At 38.7% G+C, this 17,307-nt stretch overlaps 4 protein-coding genes and 1 long non-coding RNA gene across 9 annotated transcripts; 2 read left to right on the top strand and 3 right to left on the bottom strand.

Annotated features, from left to right (window-relative positions):
- Positions 1–304: 304 nt before the first annotated feature.
- On the top strand, positions 305–2,387 carry LOC128265950 (aldo-keto reductase family 1 member A1). Its single transcript, XM_053002381.1, has 5 exons — positions 305–494; positions 864–1,044; positions 1,364–1,491; positions 1,552–2,111; positions 2,174–2,387. Exons 1-5 carry the CDS (start codon positions 423–425, stop codon positions 2,220–2,222), a joined length of 990 nt encoding a protein of 329 aa, XP_052858341.1. The 5' UTR covers positions 305–422; the 3' UTR covers positions 2,223–2,387.
- On the bottom strand, positions 2,317–9,539 carry LOC128258191 (transmembrane protein 245). 5 transcript variants are annotated; one of them, XM_052990095.1, is made up of 9 exons: positions 9,300–9,539; positions 8,682–9,228; positions 5,105–5,710; positions 4,503–5,043; positions 4,087–4,289; positions 3,469–3,878; positions 3,255–3,407; positions 3,042–3,071; positions 2,317–2,550 (listed from the first exon to the last, which is right to left on the bottom strand). In XM_052990095.1, the coding sequence occupies exons 2-9, from the start codon at positions 9,204–9,206 to the stop codon at positions 2,400–2,402; spliced, it is 2,619 nt and encodes an 872-aa protein (XP_052846055.1). In that variant the 5' UTR covers positions 9,207–9,228; positions 9,300–9,539; the 3' UTR covers positions 2,317–2,399. The 5 variants fall into 5 exon arrangements, 4 of the variants coding, with proteins under 4 accessions (XP_052846055.1, XP_052846905.1, XP_052847739.1 ...); XM_052990945.1 differs by having other exon boundaries at positions 4,087–4,277; XM_052991779.1 differs by having other exon boundaries at positions 4,087–4,265; positions 9,300–9,538.
- Positions 9,540–10,038: 499 nt separating this feature from the next.
- LOC128252941 (uncharacterized) lies at positions 10,039–10,867 on the top strand. Its single transcript, XM_052981173.1, has 4 exons — positions 10,039–10,135; positions 10,194–10,321; positions 10,381–10,470; positions 10,539–10,867. The coding sequence occupies exons 1-4, from the start codon at positions 10,090–10,092 to the stop codon at positions 10,593–10,595; spliced, it is 321 nt and encodes a 106-aa protein (XP_052837133.1). The 5' UTR covers positions 10,039–10,089; the 3' UTR covers positions 10,596–10,867.
- Positions 10,477–11,546, bottom strand: LOC128252938 (uncharacterized). The gene is made up of 3 exons (XM_052981170.1): positions 11,035–11,546; positions 10,747–10,824; positions 10,477–10,687 (listed from the first exon to the last, which is right to left on the bottom strand). Exons 1-3 carry the CDS (start codon positions 11,491–11,493, stop codon positions 10,559–10,561), a joined length of 666 nt encoding a protein of 221 aa, XP_052837130.1. The 5' UTR covers positions 11,494–11,546; the 3' UTR covers positions 10,477–10,558.
- A 317-nt stretch (positions 11,547–11,863) lies between these two features.
- Positions 11,864–17,285, bottom strand: LOC128252943 (uncharacterized). Its single transcript, XR_008267355.1, has 3 exons — positions 16,119–17,285; positions 14,790–14,911; positions 11,864–12,634 (listed from the first exon to the last, which is right to left on the bottom strand). It is a non-coding gene; the product is annotated as an uncharacterized LOC128252943 (long non-coding RNA).
- Positions 17,286–17,307: the final 22 nt, after the last annotated feature.

Here is a 17,307-nt window from a genome sequence, read left to right as displayed (position 1 = left end):
GTTTTATGAGATCAGACACAAGTAATAATTTTCAATCAAATATTAAAGTTTTTTCTTTACAAAACAACACTTCCCTTGAATTGTGAGTAATTTAATTTAAAATAATTATTACAAACTCAATTTAAATCCAAACTTTTACATGGTAAATTTACTTTATTTTATTCAACGTTAAGCTGTCTTTATGAACTGATAAATAAATGTTGGCCGTAAACTTGAAATTATATAAATAAATAACGATTAGTAAGACCGTGCATTGAATAGGACAGAATCTCCCTTGATTAAGTGGACCGGCATACCGAATGGGCCGAAAATCGTTTTCTTATTCCAAATCCAATCGTCGAAGCAACAGGTTATAGCCCAGCATCTTCGTTTATTCTGTTCAGCAAGTGTGTCGAATTAAACACATTCTCAATAAATATAAAATGGCCTGCAACAAGTACCTAACGTTTAACAATGGCGAGAAGATGCCCGTGATTGGCATCGGCACCTGGCAGGTAAATATAATCACGATTTTAGTTAATTCTATAAATTAAGGGCAATAGTAGTGGTTAATGGAGTTTGACCATGATTGTTGCAATATACAACAAAAAAACGAGCTCAATAAAGAGCTGATACGACATTTAAATCTCTTCGAGAGCCCAATGCAACCAACAGAATCTGTTTGTTCTTGGCACTTCAGACCGGTTTTCGAAAACCAACAATAGACATTTATTCATATAGCTGAGTTAGTTAATTTGACTTTCTCTGGACCCCCGGAGACAATACTATACATACAATGAAGTATAGGGGGCTCACAAGCTGTATATATATACAATCTATATATAATCACACCACTTAACCACATGTACATCACCACACTTTAGGCGTCCGATGAGGAAATTGAAACCGCCATCGACGCGGCTCTGGAGGCGGGTTATCGTCATATAGACACGGCGCCAGTCTACGGAAATGAGAAGGCCATCGGAAGGGTCCTCAAGCGATGGTTGGACGCTGGAAAGGTCAAGCGGGAGGAGTTGTTCATTGTGACCAAGGTGCCTCCTGTTTGTGAGTAAAATGTATCCTTGTAGTTTGAGTGAAAAATCTAAAACTATGACAGAAGTCACATTCTTAAAAATTATCTTTCTTTTAATCACAGCAAAAAATTTCACCATATCAATCAGAATATCAAAATAAACTTTTTCTACATTTATATAATGAATTTTAAAATAGGTTTCTTATTAAGTTGTGAATTTAAATGATTTATGAATCGAAGTTAAAGCCATATTAAACACGAACCTTATACTTTATACTGACTATAATTTTCAAAAAGTGGTGCATCTTTTATTACCTGATTAATAGCAAACTATAAAATGAATCCCTCTAGCCAACCGACCGCATGAGATTGAGCCGACCATTAAGAAATCGCTGGCCGATTTGGAACTGGAATATGTGGATCTATATTTAGTTCACACTCCCTTTACCATCAATATCAACGAGGACGGCAGCTTCAAGGTAAGACAGCGCAGTATTTTATAAGAAATTAATCGATTATATATCTTCATGAACTTCAAGCTTGACAAGGATGGCCTGATGGAAGTGGACGTGACCACCAATCACGCCGCCATCTGGGTGGAAATGGAGGCGCTGGTGGAGAAGGGACTCGCCAAGTCCATCGGCGTGTCAAACTTCAGCAAGGACCAGGTGGCGCGTCTGCTGAAGAACTGCAAGATCAGACCGGCCAACAACCAGATCGAACACCATGTTTACCTACAGCAGCGGGATCTGGTCGACTTCTGCAAGTCCGAGAACGTAACCGTTACCGCCTACTCTCCGCTGGGATCCAAGGGCATTGCCAAGTTCAACTCGGGCGCCGGCATAGTTAGGGATCTGCCCGATCTGATGGACATCCCGGAAGTCAAGGTGATTGCTGCCGCTCATGGCAAGACGCCGGCCCAGGTGCTGATCCGCTGGATCATCGACACAGGTGTGTGCGCCATTCCCAAGAGCACGAACCCCGATCGCCTCAAGCAGAATCTGGATGTTTTCGACTTCGAACTCACCGCGGAGGAGGTGGACAAGTTGTGCAGCCTGGATCAAAACATTCGAATCTGTGACTTCGCCTTCTTCCATGGGTATTTAAATGCAACTTTCCTTTCCTGGCTTTATTTTAAGATAATTTTGGCATTTCTTTCAGTGTGGAGAGGCATCCGGAGTTCACCTTTAAAAATCAGTACACCAACTAACATCATCGTTATGTTTAAATATTATATATATATGCAGTCTTACAAGACGAAAAAACTAATTATATTTTTTAAAAAATCATTATTTAACAAAGTATTTAAAACTTTATCCACATTTGCATAATTTGTGTTTATTTTATTGTTTTACCCATAAATTCTTCATAACGACTTTCTTTAGTTTTACTCGGCATTCAAGAGGTGAAATGTTTTAGTTTTGGTTACAATTTTCAGCTCAACAGGTTTTCCCCCTCCCACAGACTTTCCATCTGTGACATCGTTTGTTTTTTCTGTGTTGTCGTTTACGGTTTCGTTGACCCTATGGGCGAATGAGCTGGAAAATAACTTTCAAATTAAGAAAAGCTCGCTTTCAGCGCAGGTTAAAGTTAGTATAGAAATATATTTGCAACACATTTTACATTTAAGTTTTAACAAATCACAAGTTTACATTAAGCAATTAGTAGCGAGCACATAATCGGTACTTAAAGGCTTTGCAAATGTTTCGCGACTACAAACAATTCGAGGTACATATTGTATGTAAAAAACTAAGATCGATAGCAGAGATACAAAGGAGCGGTTGATGTTCAGACGGAATCATGAACATTTGAGTGGTTTAGTAAAAATAAGAACCGAATTTGCAAATCGGATGGATTAGCAACTGCGAAACTATTAGCAGCGGTCAAGAAAAACGTCAGCTTTACTCTAGGGTATGATATTTGGGCCAATCTTAGTTTGATTGTCAAATGTTTGGCCACACAGCTTATGTTAGTTTGCAGTTCGAGTATTAGAAGGAAATTCGTAGTTTCTGTCCCATGATCAACTCACGTGGTCCGCGTCTCCTCATCGGTGCTGTGCCTGGAATATAGAAAGGGACTCTAATTAGTTATCCTAAAATACATGTAACGGGGAGAGGTCTACTCAAAGCAAGCCAACAAAATCACTCACTTCAATCCTCGGGCCGCACAAGTCTGATAAAGTTCATACTTCGCATGCAAATCAAACATAATCATCGTAATGGCCTTCTTTAAACTAATTTACCTGTTCTCTTGATGGCTGCGCATGGCCAGAGTGGCCACCTCGAAGAGACCGATGAAGAAGCAAAGCATCAGCGGTCCGAAGATGGCTCCCTGCCAGCCAATCCAGTACATGCCGCCCGCAATAGCCAGACCATTAAGGTAGGGATGGCCACCACTAGTTTAAACAAACACATTTTTTAAAAAATATGATTTTAGCCATTCAAAAATGAACGCACCCTTTGAGGTCCGCATAGATGGCCGTTTCAAAAGAAGAGGGCACAAAGAACTGGAGCAGGAACAGTATGAGTCCTGCATAAAAGCGATCCTGGGCCAGCCAGAGCTCTAAGAAGGCTGGCACCGCACACCAGTAGCTGCCTAGGAAAGGAGCAGCCGCCAGCATGGCCGCCAAGGCGGAGGGAAGAAACACTATCCGGGCACCAAAGACCGTGTGCACCAGCCAGGTGAACAAGCCCGTAAATGTGGAGCACCTGAACATGGAGATTAGGACCACGGTAATGGAGTTTTCCAGGGCATCGGCGATTTTTATTCCCGAACTGGAATAGCCCAGGTACTTGGTAATTTGAAGCGGCGCGTACTTTTCCTGACTGCTCGAGAGCAGATAGAACAGGGCCGTAAAGAATACAATCTAAAAGAATATTATAAAACAGTGAGAAACCATTAGATTTAACTTTTGTGACGTTACAATGTTTGCACTCTTAATTAATATACATTTTAAATATAATTACGTAGTTAAGTTTTATGGACTTAAGCTACATTAAGACATAATTAAAAGTGCTACTTTAACTAGGAATGTGTATAATCGTACAGGCACAATGGAATTGATTTACACTCACCATGTCCAATATAAACTCTATGCACGCCTGTCCACCAGATAGCACCAGGGACAGAATCTCTCCTGTCACGCCCATGATCATCGAAAGATTGGTTCGGATGATGTGCCAAAGAGACTCAGCGACTTCGAGGATTGTCTGAGTGTTGCTCTGCGCCCAGCCGATAATGCCCTGTTTTGCCACTAAAACTAGCTCTTTAAAATGTCCTTGGTTAAATAAACGGCAGTTGGTTAGCAGATGCAACACAGAATGAGTTATTTGGTAGACGCAAACGAGTGTTACGGGATGGATGAAACGAGCAGGAACTCAACAAAACCCGAAAACCCAAGCAAAAACCCCAAAAATGAACTCAAAAATTAATTAGTAGAAGGGTCAAAATAAAATAGTAAGAAGCCTTAGAGAGGTTGTTAAAAGCTCACCTGGATTGTCGACGATCTCGCCAAAAGTGCTTTTCAGCGCATCCGTGGGTACCCGCGGACCGTACGAGCTGCCCGCCTTGTTGAAGTCAATCCAGTACTGGATAAGCCTGTCCCACACCTCGAGAATCTGTTCCTTCAGCTTGGTGGCGTGCACCTTGTCCGCGTCCGCCAGCCAGTCGTCGATGTATGTCTCAATCTTTCGGCGCCCATAATGGTGCGCGTTATCTAACGCATCATCGATGGACGCCTGCATGTTGGCGGGCAAGATATCTATTAGCTCAGGCCGATCTGTGATCGTCTTGTTAATTAGATCCTTGCCCAGGTACGCCACCTCAATAGTCTCCGAGTAGATGTTCACGCAAAAGAACACGCTCAGAAAGACAATGATGAGCAGCATGAGGATGATCATGAGGATGGAGGTAACTGACTCCACGGAGGACTTCAGAGAGTCCCGTACGATAGTGTTAATCTTGTAGTTTAGTTCCAAAACTCCCGGCAGGCAGAGCGGAAGCACGGCGGAGTGGTGATCGATGGCCCACAACTGTAATTGTTTTAATGTTACTTAAATCTGTATTTTAAATAATCGATTTTTCAAAACCCACCCGCATTGCCGCGTAGACTTCGTTGATTTGGCAGCAAGCAAACTTGAAAATGCCTGTGTAATCTCCAATTGTATAGATGAGGTGCAGCAGTACTGGAATAGCGGCCAGGATAAACATCCACACGTTGCGGTATAAAAATGTGCCCAGGCAGGCGTAGAACAAGAGCTTAAAGAACGTATCGCTCTGGTGGCTGGGAGCCTCGGCTCCCGGCTTAGCATCGAAGGTGTCTGTCGAGTCAACCGTGTCGCTCAGCGAGACGTCCTCCACATCCGATTGCAAGCCCGGACTCAGTGGCTCACTGCTCGGCCTGCCGCAAATGCTGAAGTTGCTCAGCGATCGCTCGAAATCGTTCTTGTCGAACAGCTTCTGCAGCCGGTGCAGGTAGGATCCGGAGTCATCTATCGTCTGCAGGTGGTATGCCGTCGATGCTGTTACGTAGGCCATTACCAGCAGGAACACAGGCACCTGCAGGGCACCCAGAAAGCTGCTCAGATAGCCTGCAACTGCTATCCACATGGATTGTCCGGCAACCACGAAATGAGAGCTGTTTTCCGGCTTCCAGAAGAAGTGGACGCAGCTCAAGTAAACCAGCACTAGGCAGATGAGCTGTGTGAGCAAAGAGGATAAGATCATTTTTGAATTTATATATCTTGGCAAAGAAAAAATGTGTAAAAGACGGAAGAGGAATATTTTTTTATTTGTTATTACATTATTTAGTTTGAATGATAGATTGGGAGCTGCAAATAATGATTATTCAAGTTTTTTTAATCAAAAATCAATCACTTTAAAATGACATACAAAACAAGAAAGGAAGCAAACTTCGGCAAGCCGAAGTTCATATACCCTTGCAAGTATTTCAAAAACTAAATACTCTTGAAAACGATAAATTTTTGCGTGTTGTTTAAAAATATTGAAGCTATAATGATTTGCAGCTTAATTTTGATAGTTCCTATGGCAGCTATACGATTGTTCCTATGAGAGCTATATGCTATAGTCGGCCGATTTTGATGAAATTTAATCCGTAATTCTGAAATAATTAACCATTACTATATCTCGAAGAACTAAAAAAAAAAATTAAAAAACAGCAAAGTTATAATTTTTTTTATTTATGGGAGCTATAAGCTATAGTCGTCCGATTTAGATGAAATTTTAACCGTAATTCTGAAATATTTAACCATTACTATATCTCAAAGAACTACAAAAAAAATTAAAAAACACCAAAGTTATAATTTTTTTTATTTATTTTTCCGATTGTTCCTATGGGAGCTATATGCTATAGTCGTCCGATCCGGCTCGATCCGTCTTATATACTACTTGCAATAGAAAGACAACTTTTAAGAAAGTTTCATGCAGATAGCTTTAAAACTGAGAGACTAGTTTGCGTTGAAACGGACGGACAGACGGACATGGCAAGATCTCCTAGTGATGCTGATCAAGAATATATATACTTTATAGGGTCGGAGATGTCTCCTTCACTGCGTTGCAAACTTCTGACTGAAATTATAATACCCTCTGCAAGGGTATAAAAAGAGAAACACTTTATTGATCCTCTTTGGCCACCTATCTATTTTCTCAAAGATTTTTAATTTTTCAATTTTTTTAATAATTATTTTTAAATAATTATTATTTTTAAGCCAAACAAATATAAATCAAAAATATTCATTTAAAAATAATGAATATTTTTGACTTTGATAATTGATAAAAAAAAAAACAAGAAAGGAAGCAATCTTCGGCAAGCCGAAGTTCAAATACCCTTGCAGCTATTGAAAAAATTAAATATTCTTGAAAACTAATGTTAATATATTATGATTTACTTTCGTAAATGTTTAAAACATTGAAGCTATAATGATTTGCAGCTCAATTACTTGATAGTTCCTATGGTGGCTTTATTAATATTAAAAGCGTAATTCTGAACTGTAAAATTAATAAAACGTCAAAAAAAAGTTTTTAAAAAAAATTTTAAAATAAAAAAAATTGCATTTAAAATAAAAATTGTTTTTTTTTATTGTTTTTATGGGAGCTTTATGTTATAATAGTCCGATTTTGATTAAATTTAAACCGTAATTCTGAAATATTTAACCATTACTATGTCAAAGAACTAAAAAAAAATAAAAAACAGAAAATAAATTTTTTTTTTATTTTTTGGCTCGTTCCGGCTTATGTACTACCTGCAATAAAAAAGCCAACTTTTGGGAAAGTTTCATGCAGATAGCTTTAAAGCTGAGCGACTAGTTTGAGTAGAAACGGACGGACAGACGGACATGGCTAGATCGACTCTCCTAGTGATGCTGATCAAGAATATAGGGTCGGAAATATCTCCTTCACTGCGTTGCAAACTTCTGACTGAAATTATAATACCCTCTGCAAGGGTATAATAAACTATAAATGATGGTTATTGATAATTTGTACTAAACTAAATTTAAAACTGCGGCAGATTTTTGACGATTTTTTTCATGCCCCTGTAAAACGACACTAAGGATGTTACCCTCGTCAAAAAAGTATGCATACACTGATTAAAATACGTCCGTCTGTTTCTGTAACTTACTGAAATTGGTGGATTGACATAAAAAAACATTTTTTAAAATTATAAACAAAAATATGCCTGTGTAGATTAAGAGCTTTGTTAGAGCGCGATAAGTAAAAAAATTTATTAAGTTGAATGCTTAGTAATTTTTCGTCACAATATGTAATATCAAAAATTTTGAGCGTCGAAGGTGCGATAGCCATGTCCTTCTGACCGTCCGTTTCTTCACAACCTTGCTGGTATATATCTCACGTAGGAACAATCGAAAAAAAGGAACAAAAAACTTTGCTGTTTTTTTAATTTTTGTTTATGGTTCATGGTTTATTATTTTAGATTTATTTAACATTGATTAAATCGGACGACTATATCAAATAAATCCCATGGGAAAAATCGAAAAATTACAAAAAAAAAAGCAAGGGAAAATTTAAATAAAATAAAAAATAGAAATTTTTACTCTAATCAGAAAACAATATCATATAGCTAACATATAGAAATAGCATAAATTTACGTGCTTTAAAGAATATTTAATTTAATTTCGGCTGGCCGAAGATTGCTTCTTTCTTGTTTTCTTAACAATAAATAAAGAAAATACATTTTTATGACTTTTATAAAGAGCTGAAACACATTTTTTGTAATCACAAATTTTTTGGTTCTATCTACTTTTTGACTGTTGTCAGAATTCAACATTAATTATTCTTAGATTTATTTCAAGAACCAATTATAGTTAAAGAAAAGAAAGGCCACCGCAACCACTGCCTCGGTAGACAAGTTAAATATATTAAAGGAAATGGCGTTCTATTTTTTTTTTCAGATAAAAATGATCTTACATAAATATTAATATTCTTTGTTATCAATAGCATTTGAAAAAAGTGCTTTAAAGATGTTAAACAAATATTAAACATAAGCAAATTGGATCAATTTTTTCGCTTAAAAAAAATTAAACAGAAAAGAGAATGAACGACTGATTGTAGAATTGAGTGGAAATGCGTGTATACAAATTTACTAATGCAATGATTCACCATTGACAAATGAAATCATAGACTACATACGTACCATATAGACGTTAAGGAACCCAATAATTTTGACGAATAGCCCGTGCGAAAATGTGATCCAGTGCCAGAGGGCCAGCAGGAAGCCCTGTGGAGCGTACAGTACCAACAGCTTGATGCACCCGGCCACCCCGCATCCGGCCAGGAGCAGCTGCCAATGCTCGCAGAGCCATCCGATCAGCAGCCGGCCACAGTGCTCCGTGGCCTCCAGCGGCGACAAGCAGATGGACACCAGCACGTTCGAGTCGCGCTCCTCCAGGCGCTGGAACCATCTGTTCACGCTCTCCGCCAGTCGCCTCTTGAATGGAAAGAGCACTGCGCCCATGAGGAAGGCCCACAGCAGTGGTCGAACGAAGGGTCCGAGGATGAAGCAGACGGCCACGAAGGCCGCCACTCCGGCAGCGATCAGGAAGTTATACATGGCGGCGCGAAAACTCTCATGGTTCTGGGACCTCATCCGGAGCAGACGATTGAGAACGCTGTCGAAGGATCGATCCCGGCGAATATTAATCGGTTCAGAGCGGTTCATCTTGGCCCGGAGGAACGGAGAGCTGGAGGAGAACACAAAAACAGGGTTAGAGCTCCATGTTCATATGGAATGACTGATTTCGAAACTGCTTACTTTTACGTAGTGTTCTGCGGTCAGCAACAGATGATTTTCATCGGAGCGAGGAGCAATTCCGGAGGGGGTGGCGGGTTGAATAGTTTTTGCAGCCAGACGTGGTCATTGGAGGCGGGAGGCAGCAGCTTCCCATGCGCTTTTTTGGGCGGGGGAGCGGGCACACATAAACAAAAATACTTCGGTTTTGGCCAATTACGTCAGGCGGGCTGGGCTGTGAAATTAGACGCTGTGCAACACTGGCAGAAAGCCGATATACCACAGTCTGTTTATTCCCGAAACGTCTGACTCTCTGAATTGCTGTAAATTCAGCAATTAGCAATGCGATGCTGACATACAAAATTATATGTTTTTATCTATATTAATATCTATTGCATTAGTGTATTAAACTAAAAACGTAATATTTGTACAAAATATTTTTTAATTGGAGATTGGAACAAGTACAAGTTTATTTAAACTGTAACATATAGCGAGTGATCACCGTAACCATTTGATGCAGTTCAGCGTTGGCCAATACTGGTCTTATTTCAAAACAATAAAGAGACTAAAGCCGGAGAAACATCGATGTTCGCGGACATCGATGTTTTTGATTATTGAGTTCTTATAATGGTTAACAAAATATTTTATTTATTAAAAAATACCCCCCGCCGTTTCATACACTACCAGCTGAATTTTTAAAAATATCTTATACACTTAATAATTTTATTTACAAACTTGATTCTACTCTATTTCCTATCGATAGTTGCCAAAACACATCGATGCTCCAAAAATATTTAAAAACGTCGATGTATCGATGTTTCCATCGTGTTTCTCCACCTCTAAAACAGACGCCATGGAAAGTGAGCGGGTTTTATTTTATCTTTGTTTTTATAAAATTCTTCTACGAAGTATTTGCAGATTTAACGCTACAGCAATTAATTGATCTTCAGAATATACAGAAGGAGTTAAACAGCAACAAGGACACCTACTTAAAGACCTACCGTCAGGTCCTAAAAAAGAAATGTAGAATAGATCTAAACAATTTGGTAAGGGATCATGAGCAATCGTTATTTTGAGATTAATAAACATATCTATATGTTCACAGGTTCGGGCTGACTTTGACATTGTGGAATCGGAGTTAAAAGTTCCATCATTACCGCCCCTGCCTGTCGAAGAAGAGAAAAACGCGTCCACGGTAGTATTGAGTTTGTTCTAATATGACTAACAGTCTCTATTTTTAATGAACACATTGTTTACAAACAGTTCAGCAACACGGTGAAAGACTACGACTTCACTAAGTATTGTTTGTCCTTGCTGTAGGACTGCTCCGATCGATCCTTTGCGGTGTTCAGCCAATATCCGTGCAGGACCCGATATAAGTGCTGCAGACACTCAAAAGAGGGAGATTGGCTCTGAGAAAAAGAGTTCACACATCAGCTAAGGGAAAAGGAAACAAGATCGCGAAACTTACATTAAATAGGGGTACGATGGGCCGTGTCTTGAACTGGCTTCCTTTCGTTCTTAATATCAGCATATACTTCACATCTAACTAATGGAGAGATAGAAAGAATAAAACTAAAATTAAAAGTAAATCTTTTTTAACGAATTTCTAACTGAAAGCCAAGTCTATTCTTTAGTCTTTAACAAAACTAACAGTTTTAAAATCTTCAGAGATTTATAAGACTTCAGGAGTCTATCGATCACTAGTGATGTTTGTTCTAGCAATAAAAGATAAGTCAAGATATATATGTGTTCCTACATCTTCAATGACTTCGTTGAGAACAATATCCTGTATGTGTCCTCGCTGGATGCACAGCACAGATTCCCTGCCGAAGGACCGCACCGTCTCCGTCTGTAGAGCCATGTCCCAGCTGTAGAACAATCGCTCTGCCTGCACCAAGTTGAGGGTGGCTCGGATCATCAGGACGGCCACGGAAACACAAGTAACCAGCGGGTACAGGATCCGGGGCTGCAGCATGCCGAGGTTTCTGCTCCCAAAGCCACATACTCCGGCAAAATAGGCGATGGCCAAGAACACGAGCAGCAGCAACCGGCGTATTTTGCGCTGCAGTTGGATTCCATGGAGTCGGTTCACCAATTCGATTCTGACCACGTCCCCGCCACAGTGCTTGATGCAGAGTTCCAAGTCCGCATCAGCGGATCCGGAGTACTTGGCTTGCCGGCTGTAATATCTGTGGATCGTGACTTGGGGTTCCATTTCTAAGACCAGTAGTCTGTAGTTCTTCTTATTTACGTTTTTGCAGTGTGCTATTCGCTATTTTTCTAGGGAATGCCAAAACGCCTTGCACAATATGGTCACACTCCGTAGTAGGTAGAGAACTTTGATATATCCACTTATTTATACCCAAACCAGTGTGGCCACTTTCGCGCTCAATTCAAATTATTTATTCGAATTAATCAGACTGCGCATAAATAATCAAAACACGCGTTAGTGTCGTAAATGCATTGTATTCACCGTTACTAGTTTGTTTTACGGCCTCACTTTGCATGTGAATAAAAAATTGTTTGTGCCAGTCGAAAACAATAATAAATAAACTGCATATAATATATTATATATCTTAACTGAATTCATTTTTAATTTACTGCCTCTTCACATGCAAATCCGAAGTGCAGATTATTCCTCCAAGCTGGAGGGCTTACGAATTGGCCGTCTTGGAACGCACAGATCCATCAATTAATGTTAGTTAGCTGATTCGTTTGGTTTCTGTGTCAACCAGCTGACCTTGATATATTTTCACGATGGCCGATCAATGTTCAAACACGAACGCCTTGCGCAATTTCTAATGTCTCTCTTGTTTTTATGCGCGTACTAAATCCCATCTCCATCTCCACCTCCACCTCTGCATCTTCATCTGCTTCGCCATCGTCACCAGTTTGCGTCTTCTCTTGATTTTTAGGAGATCGAGCTGGTCGCGTCGATCGATTTGGTCGGAACTTGTTTGAGGGGCAGTCGACAAATGCGGCAGAAATGGCGCTGAATGGGAAGTCCAGTCGTCGTCGTCGTGTTAACTCAATGCTTTATTGTTTTAAATATTTTCTAACGCGCGGCCATCTCTACCTGTGTGCCTGTGCTTAATCGAAATTGGCAGGTCTGGATTAGACTCGAGCTATAATCACGGGTTCGTTGGGGGGCGGGTGGCAGGAGAATGACTCGTGTATCAGCTTGTTATTCTTTACTGCCGTTGGTATTTCACACTTTCGATTGCATTGCCTCAGACCAAAAATTCCACGTTAATGCGAAGGCGAGAATGATTTGCAGAATCGGAAAATGCCACTTGACTTAACAGTTATTTAATAATCAGAAAAGCACCAGCATTATCCACAATGGCGGCGGTTCACTGGAATCCAAAGTTGCGGAAGAAAATTAATGACTTCTCAAGTTTCATTAGTTGATATACAAAAATATAAACTTAAAGTCACCAATTCAACAAACCGAATGGAACATTGAAAATTTATTACTGAAAAGATTTTATTAATGTAAAATATTTTGTATTTTTGAAAAAAAAAATATTTGTATTCCCAAAATCAAGAAGAATATTGGGTTAGAAGTACATTGGGTTTTTTAAAATTCAAAAGGATATAGATGTGTACATAGAATTTACTGTTTATGTTTTTTTTCTTCAAAACTTACAAGTACTCATCAAAACAGTTAAACCCATTTGGGGTTTCTAGAATTAAATATGGTGATTTTGTATATACCATATACCATAGGTACTTTTTGTACATTCTAAAGATTTCATATTCATATTTTCTGTTTCGTAAATTCGTTACTCTAAATTTTGAAAACGCTATGATATCCAAATACGAGCTAGGCTAGATAAGCCCAGATAGCTTTTAACTATTTTGGAAAAACCGGAAGTCAGAATTGATGTTGAGCCTGGGTTGAATGAATTATGAACTAGCAAAAAAAGAAACCTTTTCTAAACAATATTTATTAAATATTCTAGATTCTAGGCACTGCATTTTCTTTCAGTGCTCCCGTGGTGCAATGCAACGTGGCGGCCGCCTTTGTGGCTTGAGGGCCTTTGAGACTCTGACATCAATCATCTTGGCTTGCACAACTGCAGGGAGGGGCAGTCAGAGTGGCTCGGACTTAGACGCAGTGCAACTATTCACAGTTGATGTCTCCTCTATAAAGCTCATTGGTCCTAGTCCGATATAAAATTACTCCCCTGACGCGTGCTTAAATCGTTTTGGGAAATTCACGAGTGACGCGACCTTGAACTCAGGTTTTTTTTTCTACCGCCAAGCGTGGATAAGGCCAATAATACTAACGAGAGTCCAAAACAAGCGCCACAAAAACACTCCTAAGCTTGGCCCAATAAATAATGGCTTTGGCCGACGATACACACCCACACCCACCAGATGCTGGACAGAAATGGACGCGGTCCATCTGCGTGTCATCATTACGATCGTCATCTGGCTCGACCGACTGAGACCCGAATCGAAGTCAATGCTTCTGGGCCGAAGGTTGTGCCATTAAGCATACGTGACGTGTGCTCGCAAAAACCACAACAGCAGACCACGCTGCGAAGCCTCGGCAAAAAGTCATTGTACTCCTGCCAGGGGATGAGCACCGGAAGAGGCCGCCGTCGAGCCAAAAAACCGGACGGATGCGGCCATCGGGGCCACTTTTATTTCGGTCTGATTGATGGTAAGCATAAGGCGGGTAAATGGAACATGCGAAGTCGATCGGGGTCGCGGCAAAGTTCCTTCAACTTGGCAAATGCATAATGCACTTTGGAAAATTAACATATTCAAAAATATATATTGAAATCGAACATAAATCTGGCACAAATTACACATTTCATTTATTTATATATTTTCATATTGGCTTAACATTTGGATTTGTGAGTAAACTTTGGCAAAAACTCAAGGTCTTTTTTGGTTATAAAGTGATCATTAAGTTTGTTTTTCAGTTTACATAAATTATGTTTCACCTAAACTAATGACATAATAGGTGTATGTTTATTTATTATTAACCAAAGATCAGACTTACTTTCCTACACTGGTAAAAGAAAACATACTAAGTGTCACTATTTCATGATCGAATCAATCATTTCCCCTAACGATTTACAACAACACATAAAAATAGTAAATATAATTATGTCGCATAGTTATTTTTGTAACTTATTATGAACATAGCAGTTTAAAAAATATTTGTATTTGATTCAAATATATACCAAAATAGTAAGAAACATTAATTTAAAAAGGCGGCGTAGTAAGCACAGTTACTATTTTCGTACTTAATTCGAAAATTTCTAACTTCAATAATTAATTAAGTAAATACTACCTTTCGATTGCTATATCATTTCTTAAGATCGGACTAATCTTTCCTGATTTCGAATATTGCGGCTATATATCGTAGTCTCCTTGCGCACGCCTAAATTCGTTTTTACTTCACATAATTATCTTCACAGAACTTGATCGCTGTTTCTTTTATTTTGTCAATGAAAAATCAATAAATGATGATTAATGATTAAAATCACTTACCTGAAATCTTCGCTAGTCGAATAATATTGCTCGAAACTCGGCCCTTGTGACAATACTCGGAATATCATCTTGGATGTCCACCGCCAAAAAAAACTGGAGCTACCCAAAAGTTACTCCGGTTCCTGCCAAAATTTATTGTAAATAAATAAAAGAATAAATTATTACAAAGTGTAAGCTTAGGACATCAATCATCATTAGGTCCCAGCCTTGATACAAACAAAAAAAGAAAGATAGATATTAACAAAAAACAAAAGACAATTCCTAGAAAAACAAAAAAATAGAATGCAAAAACGCACTTGTATAATTTTTGTAATATGGTTAATAACATTTTAACTCAGCTTTTCTTCACAACTCTAATCCACTTTCACAGAAAAAACACTTATTTTAATACAATTTTTTAAAAGAATATTCAGCAAGTGCACGTGTGTACAAAAGTATGGTACAGTAAAGTTTAAAAAACTAGCTACAAATTTGGGTTATATTTAAAGGATCGATGCCAGACATAAATACATAGTCCTATAGCTTAATATTGTAATTACTTAAGCAGAATAATAAATATAGTTAAACATTTTTCTAAAGTTTAAAACAAAGAACAAAAATTTGTAATTAGATTATTGACCACTGGTGTACGAATTCGAATTTCATATTCAGGCGAGGGCTTGCATTTGCTTCTTTGCGTTTACGCATGTTTTTATGTGTGTGTGTAGAAAAAAGCGAAAAGAATGCTAAACAAAGAGCAAACCCGCGATCTTCGTTTTTTAATTGCTTGGCTTTAAAGTTCCTGTCCAAATAGATACAAATTTAAATAATATGTTATCAAATATGAAACATTTTTCGTTTAGCTATGTTAAATAGTTATAAAATTTTATAGAAAAACTACGATGCAAAACTTGAATCTTATATGAGTTAATCCTTTTTTGCGAGACTTTTAATAAAGTTGTTTATTTTTTCATATTCAAAATAAATATCATCATGTTTCGGATAAATTTCTAAGTTGTTTAAATCAAATATGAGACAACAATCATAATACTATACGAAATTGCAAAATTTCGATGGTAAACTTTGATTTAAATATGGGCAATATCTTTTTAAATATGATTCACGTTGATTAAATTATGTTCATAATTCACTAATGGTTTAAATATGTTTTGTTTTATTAAAATCAATGATTTTTATAGTAGAATTGTCTACGAAAATATTATGTAATTATTTATAAAAATTTTTGATTTCGCTATACTTTTTTTTTTGTTTATATTGATGATAAAGATTTAGATTTCTTACCAAATGGAAAGTTTAAAATCACAGCAAGTCTTATTTAACAAATATTACCTCAGAAGACCTTTCCATATGAGATCTAAGATCGATCCATTGCCAATTTTTCCGCTAGTCATACAGCCACTAGAAAGGCCCTTGAAACGATTGTATTCAAATATTCCACCAATATGGAAGACGCGCGTTCCGGATAATTTTGATGGGATCAGCAAAGGGCTACCAATTCATGCATATTCATCGTCTCCCCCGCCAACTATTTACACATGCTAATACGGCGCGGCTAGATTACATGGTCAGTTACGTGTTGTTCGGTTAGAATTCCGCAAAAAGATCTTGTACGCTTCGGCCATGCAGCGAACTTTGAGACCAAAAAAGCAAATGTTTGCTTGTTGCATTGCTTTGGGTTTTTTGTCGCAAAAACGCACTGGAACTGTGAGGCAATGGTGAGACTTTTAGCAGGTAAATTGGAATTAAAGAAGTTGAGGGGTCGTTAGCTGGGGGAAGGCAAATAGTCAACCAAAGTCGCTGTCAAAGTTCGATCTGGACTCGGTTGGCAACCCCTGTTCTAATTATCGAGCCCACAAAAAATAAAGTACGTACGTAGGTGTAGGCCGGGTTGCAAGCACAGTACCAGCCGCTCATCTCCATTGGGCGCTTTGTTTTTTCAGAAGTTCACGCCGCATTTTGACCGTTTGTCAAACACCACGAAGGCAAACATTCGAAATTCGAATATATTTAGGAGCCATTTGGGAGCCCAAGTGCTAAACTGGTTTAGCAGTCGCATCTTCTTCTGCTTCTGACCAAATACATATTCAAAGACTTGGGCTCGCTGCTGGCGACCTTTTCCCCGCTCTCTCTTCACACCTATTTAATACGTGGATATGATAATTTTTTGCACACTTTTCCGAAGTGGTCAGGGGTTAATTAGCGAATATTTTTCAGAACTTTGAACAGTGCAATAATTGCTGTCATGATGGGGTAAAAAGTACCGTTCCGATACCTTCATTGGCGGTATTTTCGTGTGGGTGACAATTTCGCGAACAAATTCGATTCCAAAGGGTTTTCGCTCTCGCTCTCGATTTCGATCTCGATTACGATTTCGATCTCGCTCTTGCTTGGCATCCTTGCGCAAACGCGCAAACGCGCAAAATACGTATGTATTAACGAAGTGCCGGAGCGAGACGCGAAGTAGCCGTGCAACCTGTTGCCCAGAACTTGGCCGAAAGCTTTCGACTTCGGCTTACAC

Source organism: Drosophila gunungcola, chromosome 3R (genome assembly GCF_025200985.1).
Source record: "Drosophila gunungcola strain Sukarami chromosome 3R, Dgunungcola_SK_2, whole genome shotgun sequence".
Classification (NCBI taxonomy): domain Eukaryota; kingdom Metazoa; phylum Arthropoda; class Insecta; order Diptera; family Drosophilidae; genus Drosophila; species Drosophila gunungcola.
Note: the sequence above shows the minus strand (reverse complement) of the source record. Positions and strands in the feature narration are given on the sequence as shown.